Source organism: Talpa occidentalis, unplaced genomic scaffold (assembly GCF_014898055.3).
Source record: "Talpa occidentalis isolate TD23 unplaced genomic scaffold, MPIMG_talOcc4v2.1 talOcc4.5, whole genome shotgun sequence".
Taxonomy (NCBI): Eukaryota; Metazoa; Chordata; class Mammalia; order Eulipotyphla; family Talpidae; genus Talpa; species Talpa occidentalis.
In genome coordinates, this window is record NW_023604861.1 from 74,507,559 (window position 1) to 74,526,156 (window position 18,598).

Here is an 18,598-nt window from a genome sequence, read left to right on the forward strand (position 1 = left end):
AGATCCAAATAGTAAACATGTCTATGTCGTTGCCTTATGATTTCTGTTGCAATTACTCAGCTCTGTAGAAGTAATGTAGAAGAGGCCATAGGTAACACTAGTGAATGGGTATGTCTTTCAATAAATGTTAAGATCTTTGAAAATGACCTCATGTAACTTTCATGTGTCACAACATATTTATAGTAACTGAAGTGAGTTTTTTTTTTAACTAGTAAAAATGTAGAAACCATCCTAGCTTTCAAGCAGCTCAATGGTTACACAAAAACAGGCAGGATGCAACCTCTGGATTAGACCACAGATTTGAGAAAATCATAGACATTTTACCCACAAAAAGGATCGTAGGCTTCTTTGGATAACTGACTTGGGTGACTGAACTGACTTCCTTTCTATTTTTCAAGATTAACCCTGTTATAAAAAGCAAGAAAACCATCATCTTCTTTATCTTAAGCTAATCTGTTTGTATTGGAAGCATTTATTTACCCACCATGAATGATAACACACAGGCAAATGAGGGCATGTTGTCAAAACTGCTGCTGTAAGGAAGAGCTCCTATGTGCTCATGTTCCTACATAATTACCTATACAAGTAGAACAGAAGCTGGCAAACTGGCAGGTCAAATCTGGCCCACGACTTGTTTTTGCGTATCATTGTGAGCTAAAAAGGGCTTTTACATTTTGAAAGTTTTAAAAACACAAAAACAGCCAAGCAAAAGAATATGCAACAGATCACAGTGTGACTTGCTAAGTCTAAAATATTTAATATCCAGTCATTTGCAGAAGGAGTTGGCCAAGGCTTGAACGATATAGGCTGCCTGTATACTAAAGTCTCTTTATCCCCCACTACCCCCGACACTTCAGTTATTCCCAAAGTAAAACAATCTTTATTCCTACACAACTACCAAAAAGCTAGCACCATCACAACAAAAAGGCATGGGGGCCTTCTATGATCTATTATCAGCTCCAAGTAGTATTCTCTTACAAATGTCTTCATTTTACAATCGAAGGAAACAACTATGAACTGTTATCTGTCAGGTATGTCAGATGATCACTTAATTTTCTCATCAACTTTGGGAGGCATTATTTCTGCTCCCCTCCCTTTTTTGGGAGCAAATTAAGCTCAATGAGCTCATGTAATCTGCTCAGGTTAATTCCAAAGTCAGTGATCATTAAGAGTTAAAAGTCTTCTCCAGTTATCTGATTCTAAAGTCCATAATCTTTTCAATAATCAGTGTTTTACCAAATGCTAATCATTCATGTATCATTTTTATGACTAACATCGATCACCTCTACTGTTAATATTTAGATAATAAAACATCTGGGAAATTGTAGATTTGGTTACTAAATATTTTTATAATATTGCAAAAGTCAAACACATTAATGCGCTTGATTTTCCCTGACCCATCTTGTATACCACATTTCGGAGAACACTGCTATCAACAGTGAGCTGAAGACAGTTCTTTCATACTCCCACCTATTCACCTCCTAGCTGTACCCTCTTTGGAAGGAAGGTCGTTCCGTCAAAGCAACAGAAATTCAGTTTCTAGCATTTTCAAAAAACACTGCAGATCTGAAACATTATGGCTCTTTGACTCAAGAAGAAACACCAATGCTGTTCTGTTCCACTCTCCTTCAATACCTTCTGGAGTGTCTCACTACTTTGCACAGGAGATACAAGCACCAGAGTTCTTAAGCATATATCCAAGTCTTGTCTTGGCAAACAGGATGGGTAGGCCTAAAGTGCTGCTTTCTGTGACTTTATCCTGTGATAACAGGGTCTACAACTCACTCATCCCCCCCCCTCCATGAACTAAAACACAATAATCAAAAACTGTTTCAAACATCCTTTTCTCACTTAGTAATATCCCTTATCTACTATTAGAAGTTAATGGGTGTGTTAAGAGAAACATCTTAAAAACTGATTTTGTAGTAAAATGGTGACCAGATGACTGCTGTGAAATATTTTATATGTGTATATATACACACCACTTAGGGGAGGTTCTCCTATCTGAATTCTTATAATTCTTTGTCTAGTTGTCTATAGAAGAAATCCAAGCATTTCCATGGGAAGTGGGTAGCTTTAGTCAATGGATGGAAAAAAGCCCAAGACTAATGTGCCACTGCAAGACTGAATGCTTAAGAGTATCACAAATTTGATTCTTCTACTTCCCCTTTTCTGACTTCATAGGGCTGAGCAACCCAGTGTGGTTATTAACCCAGCTTCCCATGTAGGTTATTGGAAAAAACCTGCTAGCTGTACTAAGTAATATTCACATCCCTATGCTTTTGTAAGTTAACAAACTGGTAACTTATGTCTATTAAATCACTATATATTAATCTAGGATAAATGGATTTGCCCTTGGTGGACTGGAAACAGCTGGCTTCTAACCTGGACTCTATGAATGGCACTGCTCTGAAGAATACCCACCATTTAAGACCTTTTTGGGAAACTAAATAGTCTTTCTGCAATCAGTACAACCCTGACATCACAAAGAAGTGAAGCATGAACAAGAGTTGTGCTTTTAATAATTTAAACCTTTAATCTGCTTACTTTTAGCAACTATACTTTTTCAATCTAGAGATTTTGAACATCTTGTATTTTCCAGGTACATCATATTACTTGTTAAAGTTATTCTTTCATTTGCTAATGCATCAACATTTCAAGAACAGTGTTAAAGGTGATGGCCTCATTGCTGAAAAAAACTGAATGATGAAATCTAGGGATTTGTTACTGAGTTTAATTTTACATGTGAACCATGATACCTAAATGATACCATGAGATCTGTAATATAAGTTTTCTACAGTACTTAAATATGTGGTTTTTTTCTTTCCCAGATACAAAACCAATGCATGCTCATTACAGGTAATTGAAACCATACAATAGTTAAACTACAAAATAAAAACATCCCATAATTTAATTTTTATACAGTTGAGAGTACAATCCTGTTTTTTTCTTTGCATGTAATGAGTAATCTTTCCCTTCATTTATAAGAATATGGCTTATTTTCTAATTTTTTCATGTAATCAAGTTAATTCCTTTTTGTTTTAAAGACTATAATACAGATGAGCTGTGCTTTATTTACTCCTTCCAATGGACATGAGTTCCAGTTTTTATCAATACAAAACCATGGGAAAATAAACACCCTCTGTATACTGTTACACACTTTTACGAGTAGAATAGGATGGATTCCTACAACTGGTATTACTGGTCAAATGGCATGGATATCCTACAGTGATAATGCAAAGCTGCCTACCCAAGGTGGCTCCATTCTAAGATCTCTCTACCCATTCTGTTTAAGATGTATGTCATCTAAACTTTATCTCAGTTTCACAGTGAGGGGAAAAAATCATTGATTAATTAGTAAGGTTAGGCAATCTTCTTATATGGTTACCAAACACTTTACTTTTGTGTTTGTGTAAACTGTTCGTGTCCTTTGCTTAAATTAGTTATTTAACACTGTTTTGTATATTGGCAATATTAGGCCATTTATTTGTTAAGAATGCACATATTTTTCTCACTAACACTTTGTATTTGATTACTTCGATCTGTGGCATTTTCCAGCATACATTATTTTTAGTTTTATCTGTAATAAGAATTTTTCATTTTTGTTTCCTGCTTGCTTACTATGGTTATTTCAAATCTCAAGGTAGTATCCATGATTCTATGCTTTTCCTTTTTATTTCTATGATCCTGGTTTTTTTTTTTTTTTTTTTTGGTAATTAAATCTTTTAATCCTCCTGGAATTTATTTTGGTTTAACTAGTAAAAAAGTAATAAAACCCTGCCCTGGAATGCTAACCAATTATCTTAATAGTACCAATTCTCTGTCAGACTGACTACTATGTATCCTCATAACCTTATTATTTGTTTTGGGACTATTATTCACTATTCTGCCTGTGTGTGCACGTATATCACTTGGTTTCAATCGTCAGTTTACTTTTATGAAAAAAAAGGGCAGGAAAAACTGTCATTTGCTGTTTTTATGGAAAAGAAAATGAAAGTGGAGTGTAGGTATGTGAGTGATATGATAATGTATATCTTTCTGACATTGTTTTGAACTGTAAACTATGTATATGTGTCAAATACTAAAAAATAAAATAAAACCCCTATCTTTAGTATTTTAGACATCAGTAGTTCTAGTCCCTCATTATTACTTATTTTCAAAATATTTCTGGCTAACCTTTGTTCTTTTTAAGTATCAAAATACTATGTTGGGCCTCCCTTGTGGCGCAAGGGGTTAAGACGCAACCTATGAAGCAAACAGTCAGCCACCACAGCAAGAATTCGATCCCCGGCCAGGGAGCAACCCACATGGCGCAGCAGACCTCTCCTGTCTCACCCTCTGCTCCCCTCAGCAGTGTATTTTGGTCAATCTGCCTGTTCTGTTCCCCACTCTGTCTCTGGTGGATCCTCTCACCGCCAGCACCTCTGGCCTGTACCCCTGTTGTTGTATGCATAAATAAATTGTAAAAACAAAAAACAAAACACTATGGTGTCAGACACACTGTTATTTCCTACAGCATTCAGTAGCTTTGTTCACCCTCCCTGAATTCTCTTCTACTTCATCTTTCTCTGTCTCTTAAACCCAAGCCTATTATTATCAAAAAGCATTCCAATCCCCCCTTTGATTACTATTTAAGAGTTCTATCCCCTGCAATTCTAATTTATAATTATTACACAGTTCACTTCTTATCCCCTAATAAATCTTAAAATTTCCTTTGTTACCCAAATAAAAATTGACACAAAGACTTTTCCTCAAAACTGGAAATGACTTGCAACTTATTACAGGTCTTTGGATAATCCTATATGGTTACAATATTCTTGCTCTTAGACCTTCTTACTTGGGCTCAAATGATGAAAGACAGACAATGTAAACTTATCCTCCCTTCTCCTTAATGTCAAATATAATTTCTTGAAGAAATTATACAAATTGAAACTTTATATTAACTGTCTGCTCCTTACAATCATTAATATGGGCTTTGCTTTCTAAAGTTCTTTCCTAGGAGTGTCTCCCTGGAACTATTCATTTCAGTTAGAAGAGGGAGTTAACTTCAAACACTGGGATATATCCCCACCTAAAAGAGGCATCAAGGAAGCACTGCTTTCTAACTTTCTAGCAAAATAACATCAAATTTTCTGCACTAACTATGATATAACCATGAAAAATTTATTTCTCTGTTAAATTATGAATATTCTGATATATATCTAGAGCTGTGCTATTTAATATCATAGCCACCAGCCACATCTGTATTTAAATTCCATTAAAATTAAGTAAAATAAGTAAAATAAAAAATCAGTTCGTTGATCATATTTCAAGATTTCAATACTAACATATGGCTAGCAGCTACCATATTGTGGATGATGATACAATTGGTATTGTTTTCATCCTTGTAGAAAGTTCTGCAAAATAATACTTTTAGAGAGAACTAAACACTATGTAAGGCAGCATCTACATTGCTTCACGGTTAAGAGTGATGAATATGGAATATTATGAAAGTTAATTCAGTTAATGTGGACGGCTACTTGCCTGTTCTTTCCTTCTCTCCTTCCCTCCATGCTTAATTTTCCTGAATCTGAACATTTGTGTTGATGAGGAAGATAGTCCCAGAGTAAAACATTCATTATTAGGTCAGAACTATTCAACAAGCTAAAACAGCTCCATATATAACTTTCGGTATACACCACATGAACACAATTAGCAAAAACTTAACTCCTAAGGCCAGCTTCTTTTTTTAAGTCCTTTCCTTATCCATTACTGTAACTGCTGAATGCTTCTCATACTACATCACTGCATCTTCTAGGTTTTAGTTTTATTTACCAAGTGCCATGACCCATTGTGTAATCACAAAAATCTGAGCATATCCTCACCCCACCCCACCCCACTCCATCTCCACCTTCCATCTTGACACTTCAGCCATATGTACCAAAAACAGCTAATGAAAATAAGTGGAAGAAACTTTCAAATGTGAAGACACTCTAATCACTTACCAATAAAATGGTTTTTCTAAAGAGGAATTATCCCTGACAGTTGTTACCACTTCCTTCTTCTTGAACAATGAAACCTTGGATAATGATCCATTGTAAGTATATAATGGATCAAAAAATTTCCATAGGAAGGAGGGGTTGTGACTGAGAAGGAGTACAAAGGGACTTTCTAGAGTGTGGTATTATTCTATTTCTTGACCCTGGTGGATTTTACATGAGTATTTCACTTCCCATGCTCTGAAACAAAACTACAGGACATTGGAGAGGATCTTGGGTCACATCCCTAAAGAAGGAAGCAAGAGTCACAGAACCCACAGAGCCTTCAATCTCTGGGGGTTCTGAGATAGGGGGTATCTGGAAGAATGCCACATGTTTTCTAAAGACTTATCAGCTAGAGAAGTCACCCAAAGGTAGCAGTTCTTTTATAGCTCTCAGGCATGTCCTTGTAGAGACAACATTAGTATTACGTAACTCAAGTTTTATGCCCCCCAATAATTCACTGATGGTTTTGTTTTCTATATTTCGTATCTTCCCTTTCAAATTTCTTTTCACTCACCTCTCTATTTTACGAGACTTACCTCCTAAACACTCATATATGCACCTCTGTTTCACCCTGGCAAGCCCACTCAGCTTGCTCTTGGCATTGCCAGCTCCAAAGCACAGCTGGCACTATAGCTCTTTTCTTACCCTTGAGATCAGGGCTGAGGAGCCCATCTCTTAAGTCTGCCTCCCTAAGCAGAGCAGTTTTTGTTTTTAAATTCTGCTGGGCAGATGGAGGAGGACTTGGGTGCTCTATATACAAAAGTGATCAGCCCTACTCCATACTCCTTTATAGGCCAGCTGAAACTCTGGGCAGAACTATTCAATGGAAACCAGTAAGTTGGTGTTTTCTTAATAAAAATAAAAATGTTCCCAAGAAAATATTTTTAAACATTCACTTTAAAAAAAAAAAAGGATTGTATCATTTTTTTCCTCCCCTTCCTGAATGGCTAGGGACTTAAAATAATCCAGTGGAATTTACTGCTCATCTTTTATACTTACTCAGCTTAACTAATGTTTCAGTAAATTTTTCACAGTTGATTGCAACTCGGCATAATAGATGGATGAATTGATGATAAGAAAAGAAGTAGTCTAGCAGCATACGATCATAAACGTCATCTTTGCCCTGAAGGTTAAAGATGATAAAATGGTTGCACTTAAATTGTATAATAAATTAAAGAGCATATTTTGTGCAAATGTAATAAGCTTAACTAAAAAGCTGATTAAATATTTAAATTGTATAAGAATCTAGTTTTAAATTCCAAGTTTCTAGTAATGTTATTAAGATCTTAAAATTGTCACAAGTTTATTTTCAGTGTGCTATCAATTAAAATTACCCATTATTTCTATATACTTTAATAAAGTAAAATTACTGTAGAATTTTAAAATTTGACACTTTAGCTCTATAGACATAGCATCAAGAAGAGTAAATTAAATTTGATTTTTGAAATAGATTCCAAACTATTTCTGTAATGGTTAGTACGATATCCATTATTTTTAATATTTTATCTTATAAGGACTTAAGTATATTTAAGATCCAAAGATAATGGGCAAGGAAGAATGTGAATGAAGGGGGTTAAGAAAAGATCAAGGGGAAAAATCGTTGAAACATAAACTATCCTGTGTCAATGTACCTTCTCTCTGTAATTTGGAATTAGCATTATTTTTAGAATAAGTTAGAGGTCAAGAATCATATCACAAATGAGAAATCTATCAATCAATGCTATTAAGCTTATGTAAAAGGAATATAATTAAAGGGTAGTAAAAGAAGTCATTGATTATATGGCGACATTTAAACAATAGTAAGTACCTAACATGATTTTCAAGTTTAGATATATAACCCAGTTATAATTTAGCCTAGTGACAAATACTAAGGCTATCAGGCTATTTTTTGAAGGGAAAAAAACTTACTACTTGTGCTTATTGTTGATTTTGCAAATATCCAATCAACATTTCAGAGCACTACAAGGAAAAAGTCCAAATGAATCTAATCTTCTTAGGAGCCACAAAATGGTCATTTAAATTAATATAACTGCCAGAGGGGAAATTTTAAATTACTGTGTACTACAGAAACATGGTTTTCCTGGCACCCCAACATACCTTACTGGTTTCCACCATTGTGGGCAAGAGGCACATATTGAGTTCAGGGCGCGGAGGCCGAATATTGCTTTTCCCTCCTATTAGCTTGATATTTTCTCGACAAGGAAAATAAGGTCCAAGAGACACTAAGACATTAAAAGTGTACAATAAGAATAAATGGAAAAAATAAAATCTCCATGTTTCAGTGTGCAGAAAGATTAAATGCCAACCATATTCAAGTAGTGTGCTAGATGAATACATACTTGGTATATTACTGTGATGGTAAGTACAATGGTTGTGCTGCAGAAATGGAACCAGAGTATGAAGAAAGTCATGGGGACTTAAAAGCACGAGTTCCTTGAGGACGTCTGAAAATAAAACACAATTTGGGCATTAAAAAAATTGGAGCATGTCTAACTGCCAGTTTCAAATTCACAAATACTATTAGGGTGACAGCCTGCAGTGTGTCAGCTGAAAAGTTTTAATTAGTCTAAAACTTAAGTTCCTGACCTAGGAGAAATGCTATCTGACCTCCAAATTTAGATCACCAGAGTTACTATCCATGACAGGGCCATCATTTAGAAAGCAACACTTATATTTAAAACTTTCTAAAAATATATTTTCTTTATCCAGGAGAAACATCACGGAGAAGTACACTGAGAGAAACATTTAATGCACTATCTTCATTAAATCAATCAAAGTAGTTTATAAAGAAATCTAAAGTTCAAAGTTCTTTGGATTTGAGGGATAATCCCTAGTCTACTTTTTTAATGTGTCATGATGCTACTAGTTAGATCGATTCTCATCTTTTAATCACATAAAAGTTCAGCTCAAAAAGATAAACTATTGGCAGAGTTTCTGTCAATCAGTTACTGCAATGTGCCCCTCTACTCTTGATGGAAAAGGCTAGACCAGTAATTTCACAGCACATCAGGCCAATGACTGCTTAAACATGATACCCATGTGTTATTCATGTCATTTTGAGAAATTGCAAATACAGTGATAGTCTCCAAACTTAAAAGGCTTCTAAGATAAATATTCAATGTAAGTTTAAAACGAGGGGGGGAGGTTAACAGGGATAAACAATCATTGTATTAAACATGTGCAATCAATTAAAAAAAATACTAGGAGTCTTAAGAACAGCTGTGAAGAAGTATCTTTATGCAAAAAGAATTCATGGTGAAATAATCACAACCTTTTACCATGTCAGTTCTACTTTGTAAACATTTGCATGATAACCTTGCTTACACAAGATCAGAAGATTTCAAAGCACCAAGAAATCTAGAGATAACCTAAGGTCAAAGGGCACAGATATAAATAAATGATGGTACTACCTTATTGCAGGTTAAGAAACAGAACTCAATTTTCTCAGGCCTTGCCGGCCAGTGTAAGTTACACATTAAAAAGTACAAATGTCGGGCCTCCCTGGTGGCGCAGGCGGCTGAACGCAGCACTGTGAAGCTGTCTGCAGCCTCTGCAGCACGGGTTCCATCCCTGCCAGCCAGGGAGATACCCACATGGCACAGCAGACCTCTCCTGTCTTACCCGCTGCTCCCCTGAGCAGTGTATTTCAGTCAGTCTGCCTGTTCTGTTCCCCACTCTGTCTCTGGTGAATCCTCTTACCCTCCCGCACATCTGGCTTGTACTCCCGTTCTTGTATACATGAATAAATCTTTAAAAAAAAAAAAAGTACAAATGTCTTCACATCTTACAAAAAAAAAAAAAAAAAAATCCCACAAACATGTTCTTCTACTAGATTTTAACAGGTATATTTTCCAAGTAACTTACCTATACAGGCATTTCTAAGTTCTGGAGGGCTATAGGAATTAAGAAGAGTTAACAGTTTATGGGCAAACTCGATTCGCTCCTGCCACTGGATTAATGCTTGTTTCACATCTGCAAATAAAAAGCATTCATGAATATGCCAAGTGAAATCAAACTTCTTCACATACTTCCTATTGTAATATAGAAAATGCTAACACTAAGAAATTAAACATTTTTGATAAAAGCTAAGTGACTGTCTCATGAGATGGCTACTACTATCCAACTGCCAGATTTTTTAAAACACATTTTTAAATGATAGTTATGTCTCATTTTTTCGGAATTTATTTGAAAGTTCAGAGTTAAACCACCTTACAGGGACACAAGAGAGATATATCCTATAGATGTCTCTTGAAAACTAAAAATGATCTAAGCTAAGTCATGGAAGTACCCAGCTTGGTACTAGTTATTACTGTACTTGGAAATGTTTTCCAATCATCATAAATCTTGACACTGATTGCTTGCTATTTTTAATGCAGGCATAAAGAAAATATACAAAGGCACTCTGGCTTCCTAATGGTTAACTAGCATCAGGCCCTTCTCTACAAATAAACTGGAGATAAAGACAAATTCTCAAAGCATGGGATTTAAAAGCCATACTTTGTTAACAGTTGAACTAATAAAAATAAGAAGCAGGAATGACCAAACCTTTTCTCTGAAGATATGGGCGTGTAGACTTCAAAACTGAAAGGAATATGGACAGAAGTTCTACTAAGTCTCCAGTCACATGGCAAGCTGTGGCTTCATGATACATCATGTGCAGGGTGTTGAAAGACTACAAGTCGTAAAAAAGAAAAAAGGAAAATAATTTCATTTTTTACTTTATTGACTCATGAAATAGTACTCATCCACTATAACGGATGTTTTCAGATTCAAACTACAATTGTGCATATGCACATAAAGCAAATATATTTGTGTTCTATTACAAGTCAAATTTTGACTTTTGAGAGCAAGCATCCTGTCTTACCCTGTGTTCTATCCCAGAGTCAGTAATGTTGAAACCCATCAACTGAGAGAGGTCGAAAACTTGTATCATTTTTAAGGACTTGTCAGAGGAGGTACAGCAAATGCCTGTAATAGTATTGGTTAGCTTTTCTTGCTCTATCCATTAACCATAGCTAGAATAGTTTTGCCTCCTTGAGATACTTTGCTAATTGAAGGATCTTCTCGAATTCAGAAGCAGCTTGTACCAATGACCACCAAAAAGCCTCCAGAGTTAAAAGGCACTCTGTCCCAGTAACTTGTTTTTTTACTCGAAGGTGTCCAACCCCTTCCTGGAGCCCAAGAATGATTTGAAGAATACTGTAAGTCATATTTTTGCTCCACTCCTGTCTGAAGTTAGAGGACAGAAGAAAGAACCAAGTACATTTAATGGCATACACTTCTTGGAAATCAAAATTTTCAAGTCATTTCTTATACAAACTCCTGGTTCAAATTAGCCTAAAATCATTTCAGCCTTTCTAATAATTTTTTTACCCTTAAAAAAAAAAAAAAGTAAAATTATTTTATTCAGTTCTTTTAAAATATATATTAACAGACCTCACCTTTGGAAGTCTGGCATTTTGCACATGCATTTTAGCCTGAAAGGGTTTATGATTTAATCAGAATTGAGGGAGGGTTGTTTGTGTGGTGTTACTGTTTGCTCTAAGATTGCAGGCCTCAGAGATTACAAAGCAATAGGCAACCAACAAGAAGACTGGGGACTAAATTTCCTAAAGTAATTGCTTTAACTGATTTTCTTGAGCCTCTGAAGAAAGACAATGGTGAAATGGTTAGTCATACACAAAATGCTTAAGTCTGAAAGAGATAAAAGAGCTCCAGAAGGTAGGAATCAAAACCTTTTAATCAAACTGACATGTTAAGTCTTCTAATTATTTTAAGCTTTTTCCTATTTCATTTTACACTAAACCATCTTTTCTCATCTTCACAAATCAGTTCCCAATAGCCTATACACTATTTACATTTCAAAGTTCAAATTTGAAAGCTCAGAAGCTGTGGCAGTACATAATCTGAAAAATGTACTTGTGTGGCATTTAACCTGAGAGCTTTGAGAACAGGAACTATGTGTGTCTTGTTTTCTGCTGTATCCCCAATGTTTTCTGCTGTATCCCCAATGCCTACCACAAAGCAGACATTCAAATAAGTGATACATGAAAGAAATTCACTACTACTCTTCATATACCTTTTGTTCTAGCCAACCAGAAATATTTGGCATTTCTTAAATATAGCCAGTCATTTTTAGTCCCTGTGCTAATTTAAGTTATTTATCTAAATGCTCTCCCATTTACCTTTGTATGTCTTAATTTTTCAAAGCCCTGTTTCATACACATTCTATTCCTATTGTTAACACCATTGACTGAAAAAACTATGCCACCACTTCTTAATTTTGATGGTACTCTAAGCTATATATATATATAATATATATATATACACACACTCATGTCTTATTTTCATTATTAAAAGGAACAATGTACTTCTGTGTTCAAGATCTTAAAATTATCTAATATTTATGGATGTTCAAGAGTCATGGAAAGAATGCATGGTTGATTTTAACTACCTGTAATAGTCTCACTGGCTTCTTCTGATGATGCTAATTTTACTTTTTGTAACTATTAAGTAAGGGAGCTTCTGAGAAATTGTTTGCCCTTTACTGAAGCACATGAATTTCAAACTTCTGTCCTTACAATTGAATACAACTAATCTACCTCAAGTGGTTGTTCTAAAAGCAAAATGAGGGGCTTCCCTGGCAGTGCAAGGGGTTAAGCTGTCCGCAGCCTCTGCAGCATGAGTTCGATCCCCCGGCTGGCCAGGTAGCAGCCCACATGGTGCAGCAGACGTCTCCTGACTCGCCCACAGCTCCCTCAGCAGTGTACTTTGGGCAATCTGTCTGTTCTGTTCCCCGCTCTGTCTCTGGTGAATCCCCGCACCACCAGCCCTACCTCTGGCCTGTGCCCCAACTCTTGTATGCATAAATAAATCTTTAAAAAATAATGATAATTAAAAAAAAAGTGAGGGGTGCCTCCCTGGTGGCACAGGGGTTAAAGACAGTTATCAAGCTATCACCAGCCTCTGCAGCACGAGTTCAATCCCCAGCCAGTAAGGTTGCTGACCCAACATAGCACAGCAGACCTCTTCTGTCTCGCCTGCTGCTCCTCTCAGCAGTGTATTTCAGTAGATCCGCCTGCTCTGCTCCCAACTCTCTCTAGTGAATCCTCTCACCCCTGCACCTCTGGCTTACACCCTAGTTCTTGTATGCATAAATAAATAAATCTTTTTTAAAAAGGAGGAAACATGTGAAATTACTATGCAAAAAGAAACAGCACTCTAAAAATTATGACCTAGTTATTTCAGGATTAAAAATTTGCATTTACTGATTTATGTAATAAAAATTGAGTCACCTGAAAAATAGTTTACTATGAACTCTAAATACCCACCAAACAGAAGTCTTGGTCAGAACATTAAAATAAGATAGATCTATAGTGTACCTCAGTCATGAGGATCAACCCTCGATTAAATATAACAAGAAGTCTGTCTTCATCAGATTCCAATAGTATTCTGAAGGCACTAGAAGAATAGATAAAGTCCAGTTTGAGAATTCCAAATCAAAAAGAAAACACTTAAATGATAAAAAATAGAGGAGTTAATTGTCATTTAGGCTCTCTACTTTCCTACCTTGAAAGATATTACTATGTCTATTTCTTATTGATTTACAACATAATAAATAAAAAACCTCTAAGTGAAAAGTTATTTATAGTGGTGAAAGTAAGGCATGATGGGACTATTTTAAAAGTTCAGTGTAAACAATTTCACATCTATAATGGTTTATCTTCTAAATTAAATTTTATTTAAGATATATTTGTATTGGGCACAGGGGGTTAAGTCTCAGCACTAAGAAGCTATTGGCAGCCACTGCAGCAGGAGTTCAATCCCCAGCCCCAGGGAGCTAACCCACATGGTGCAGCAGACCTCTCCTGTCTCGCTTGCTGCTCCCCTCAGCAGAATATTTCAGTAGATCTGATTGTTCTGTCCCCACTATGTCTCTGGTGAATTCTCTCAACCCCCTGCACCTCCAGCCTACACCCCAGCTCTTGTATGCATTAAATAAATAAATCTTTTTTTTTAAAAAAAAGATATATTTGTATTATTAAAGCACTTATTGGCTAGTTATTGGGAAGAAAGAGTTACATAAGGGGAAAAGAACATTAAAAACATGTTGACCTTGAAAATAATTTATGTAATAGACATCAAAAGTAGTTGTGTAACTCTTATTAACAGATTTTATTGAAGGGTACTAGAAACTGCTGTTATAGAGCATAATTGGAAATTTTTTTCTTTGAAAAAAGTTTCGAAGAACTATTTCAAAGCTAATTAAGAAATTCTAAATCTCTTAAAAAAAGTTAAGTTGTAAACCTTGAGAAAACAGAGTACTCAAAATTAATGCCAAAATTTGTTGATTAGCATAAGATACTATAATGAAGTGTTCAAGGAAAGTACTACAAAAAAAACCCCCAAAACAACCTGTACCTAATAAAGGACATCACCTCCAAGTCTTAGATGTTAAAATATAAAAGCATTTTAAGAAATTAACCTGCACCTTATCTCTAAGGTTAAAGGAGTTCTAAGTATAGTTTGTGGTAGTTTCTTTATAAAGCCATTTATTAACTTCTATAGCTCTGAACAAGTTATAAAGATCAAGTTCCATTATTTTTGGCGAATTCCTGAAGACAAGAAAGACTAAAGAGAAAGAAAAGCTTATTTACAGTGAGACTCATCCAAAGAGGGAGCATGCTGTTTCTGGAAGGCTCAGTGAACTGTCTAGGAAACAGTTTAGCTACCTTGCTGTAGAGAGGTATCTAATCTTTGGATTTAAGCTTTAAATGGGAAATTGCAGATTAAGATTCTAAGATTCTGATGAAAAAAACAATCCAAAAGCAAACCCAAACAGAAATGTTCACAAGTAGCTCATTAACTTCCAAAATATACTTTCCTCCAAGATGACTAAATGCATGCTTACACCAAACCTTCTAAAAACTGATAAGTTTTTTCAGTTATGAATCCTTATTCCTCTTTTACTGTCAAAGGGATGGTGGTACCCATGCCCTCATCAATTGGAAAACAAAAATGAGCAGAAAATCTTTTACCTTATTAAAGTAGTCCAGCAGGAACGGCCATCTAAGCAACGTAAGTAACAACTTATGGTTGTTTTCTTAAACTGTTTAATATCTTCTAATTCTTCTTCTCTCATATCTGGTCTCTGAGCTATAAACAGCTGCATCAGGTTAAACAGTTCTTCCACTGCCTAAAAAGGGTAAATAAGTATTATGGTGATTTTTTGAACCTACACCTCTACTTCTCATTTCTAATATTATGATCATTAGTGAGCCTTCAAAATTATACAAATAAGTTGGATGCTACTACCATTCATAAAGTCAAATGAATTATATTTAAAGATTTTCATATAATGTTCACAAAAAAAAAAAGAAATCTTTTAAAAAGATATCGAGGATGATTAAAAACTACAAGGAAATATAGATCATTTTCAGTCTTACTGTGTTTAAACGACTTGTTTCATAAATTCAAAATGTATGCCCAGGGACATACTACACCGATGCTCCCAATTCTTCAATAAATGAGAAATCGTTACTTTATTACAAAAATTTTACACTCCTAAATTACACTTGAATTAGTACTGTTTCTGAGAGAATCCCTTGTGTGAACATTTGAAATGATCTTACCTTTCTAGATTGATCGTTAGTTTAAGTTATGGATAAAGTATGGAAACCAACATTTTAGTAAAAATGTGATTTTATAAATTCATTTACTTCTGGGTACATTATGAAAGGGTTGCTCTTCTAACACATACTTATCAATGAACTGAAACTCCTAGCCTCATATTTTTCATGGTAAAACAGATTTAAGCCCCATTTTCATGAAAATATAATAAGTTCTATCATAAATGATGATACATTTCATTGATGTCAAAACCAAAAAACTAAGGGTAGATGTTATAACTTATTCAGCATTTGTGAACAATGCACATCTTGTTTAGCAACTAATCTAATATTATTTATGTTAATGTGATAGAGACTACTGAAATGTAGTAAAGACTGTCCTGACTTCAAAGTCAGACTCATTCTTTTCCTTTTGGGTTCCTATTGCCTTTGTTTTGAATCCTTTTAGTATTAAACATTCACCTTCCTTTATTACGGGCATTCTAACTTTTCTGATTAGAAATTAGGTTAATCCTTCTGGGAGAGAAAGCCTAAACAATTCACTAAATTGTATCTAAAGGACAGTTAAAGCCCTTTTTTTCAGTATTAAAAAGGAATGTAGTACCAAATTCAATGATACCAGTAGTTAAAAATACCATGATACCAGGGGATTGGGGGAAGCAAACATTGTTTAAAAATGAACAATGATGTTAAAAAAAAAAAAAAAAAGAAAAAAGAAAAAAAATACCATGATACCAACACTTTAAAATACCCTTTATGATATTCATTTGACTGAACTTAATGCTTAGTGTCTTGAAAAAGGTCCTACTCCTCCACTTCCACCATCTTCCATATAGCAAACAACTTATCAAATTAGCAGTTTGTGACCTCTGACAACTGCTTGAAAAACTATTTTGCACTCTCCTTCCAATCCCCTTTGAAGATTTATACCATCTAGGTATAATGCTGAGTTTACATCAGAGAGTAGGAGGCAACAGGGAAAAGAAATGTTCAAGGATGTCAGCCTCACATGAAGGGGGAAATCTTTAATACGGAACATACAAATAGTCCACAGAGAAAAAGAGATTAGATTTAGAATGCATTTTCCTGTATTCGGAAAGACTCCTTAACCATATTATTCACTTGAATGTAGTGTGAGAAAAAAATACTAGAGCTAAGATAAAGTATTACCTAGAGTTTAGCAAAACAATCCAATAATAGATCTCAATAATATCTAAATAGTAAATACTTCCCTAAAGTTGAACCACAAAGCTTTTTTCATTACATACATAAGACTTTAAAAAATTATGTATTAAAATAGGTAAGTTTTATAGGTAAGGAAAAAACAGACATTTCCAATCAACTTGAGGATATAAATGTAAGAGTTCCAATTTTACTCACTCCAGGGTACTGGCTGGCATGTGGTGTAAGATTCTTAAAGGCCCACTGGATGTTCTGGTGAGAAGCCAATTGTCGTGTGAATGCAGGTGACTGTTCACAGCAGAGCCTCAGAATGCCGTAGTAGGCAGGCAGCATCCCACGGTTAAAAAGCACCACATCCTGATCATCATGGTCAGCAAGGATGTAATTGAAGGCAATGTTCTTGGTTACCACTGGGTTCTGAACAATAAGGCGGATATTCTCTGGACAGTCAGCACACACATTGTACCAAAATGAAAGCAAAGCCTGTTTATTGTGATTTGTAGCTATTGCTGGCTCAGAAAGTTTGGGCTGGAAAAGGTTCCACAAATCCATGAAATATGTGGAAAACATCAGCTTCTCAGTTTTGGAAATTAAACAGTAAGTCATAAAGCTAAAATAGGGCACTAGCTTTGTAGTGCCATGAACAGCAGCATCAACATAAAGTTTGGCTCTTGAGAGCAAACCAAGGAGCACGTTGTAGACCTGATGTAGGACTACTGTTGTGTCTGGACTGAGTGGAAGGTCACGGGTTGGGATGTGCAAAGACCTTGTTGACCGGAACATCTGGCGAAATGAATTGCTTGGTATAAGGGACACCAGAAGATAAGCTGCAGCTATAAAATGTAAAACAAAACTGTCAGATCCTTACAAGATATAAAATAGACTGAAGAGCAGTCATTAAACACAAAGCCACTCTTAGTTTTCTTAGTTTAACTTCCCTTTATAAGTTAAAATACATAAATTTAAGGGACATGAACACGTCTTATAATATCTTTCTGCTCCACCATTGGCCCACAGAAAGATCCCAAGTTATGATGAAAACACACACTGCCTTCTATTCTGTCATTGTATTTTTAAAGTGGCAACAACAATTACATTAGCTGAAACAATTTTTAAACATGTTTTGTTTAGCTTCTCAAATGTAAAATTTTCCTACCTGCTATATCATTTCTTCTCAGGAAGTAGTATGGCTTAATAGGAAGAACACAGCACTTGGAGCCAGAAAATATATTTACAGCTATCTAACAAATCATTTAATGTTTTAGGGTCTTAGTTTTCTTATAGTTTGCAAACTAATGGTAAGCTATTTTGTAATGATTTACAGACAATAGTAAAATGTATTTACATTAAATTATAATGATAGAAATGAGAATTTTTAATCAGAATTCCTTTGTATTAGATACACACACACACACACACACAATTACAGAACATAATGGAAAATATTTAAAAGTCTTCTAGATTAACTTTGTTCACAAAGAATACCCCCTTCAACATACCTAAAAAATGTTAAGTCTATGGTATTATTCTGAGACACTAACGATTCATTACTTGAGTCCACCTGTAAAAGCAGTTACTATGAACAAGGCATTGAGCTAGGTATTTTATAATGCTATCTTTTTAAACCTCCATAATGATCCTCTAGTGACAGAGCTGGAATTCAATTCTAGAATGTTCATTAGCTAATGATCCTAATGCCGTTCAATACAGAGCCTCCTCAAGGTCTCTAAAGTTAAAGGACATGTTTAACTCCATTATATAACT

At 35.1% G+C, this 18,598-nt stretch overlaps 2 protein-coding genes across 2 annotated transcripts in view; one reads left to right on the forward strand and one right to left on the reverse strand.

Moving 5' to 3' along the window:
- LOC119258981 (activator of 90 kDa heat shock protein ATPase homolog 2-like) overlaps positions 1–3,730 on the forward strand; it is a 34,969-nt gene extending 31,239 nt beyond the window's left edge. Inside the window, exon 10 of the mRNA XM_037527456.2 lies at positions 2,339–3,730. The gene's annotated coding sequence lies outside the window, so the exon portion shown is untranslated. The remainder of the gene's footprint in view (positions 1–2,338) is intronic.
- USP34 (ubiquitin specific peptidase 34) overlaps positions 1–18,598 on the reverse strand; it is a 229,928-nt gene that overhangs the window by 5,805 nt on the left and 205,525 nt on the right. Inside the window, 8 exon segments of the mRNA XM_037527455.2 lie at positions 7,023–7,146; positions 8,121–8,245; positions 8,363–8,467; positions 9,888–9,995; positions 10,569–10,695; positions 13,406–13,484; positions 15,062–15,219; positions 17,033–17,667. Coding sequence (XP_037383352.1) covers positions 7,023–7,146; positions 8,121–8,245; positions 8,363–8,467; positions 9,888–9,995; positions 10,569–10,695; positions 13,406–13,484; positions 15,062–15,219; positions 17,033–17,667 — 1,461 coding nt within the window.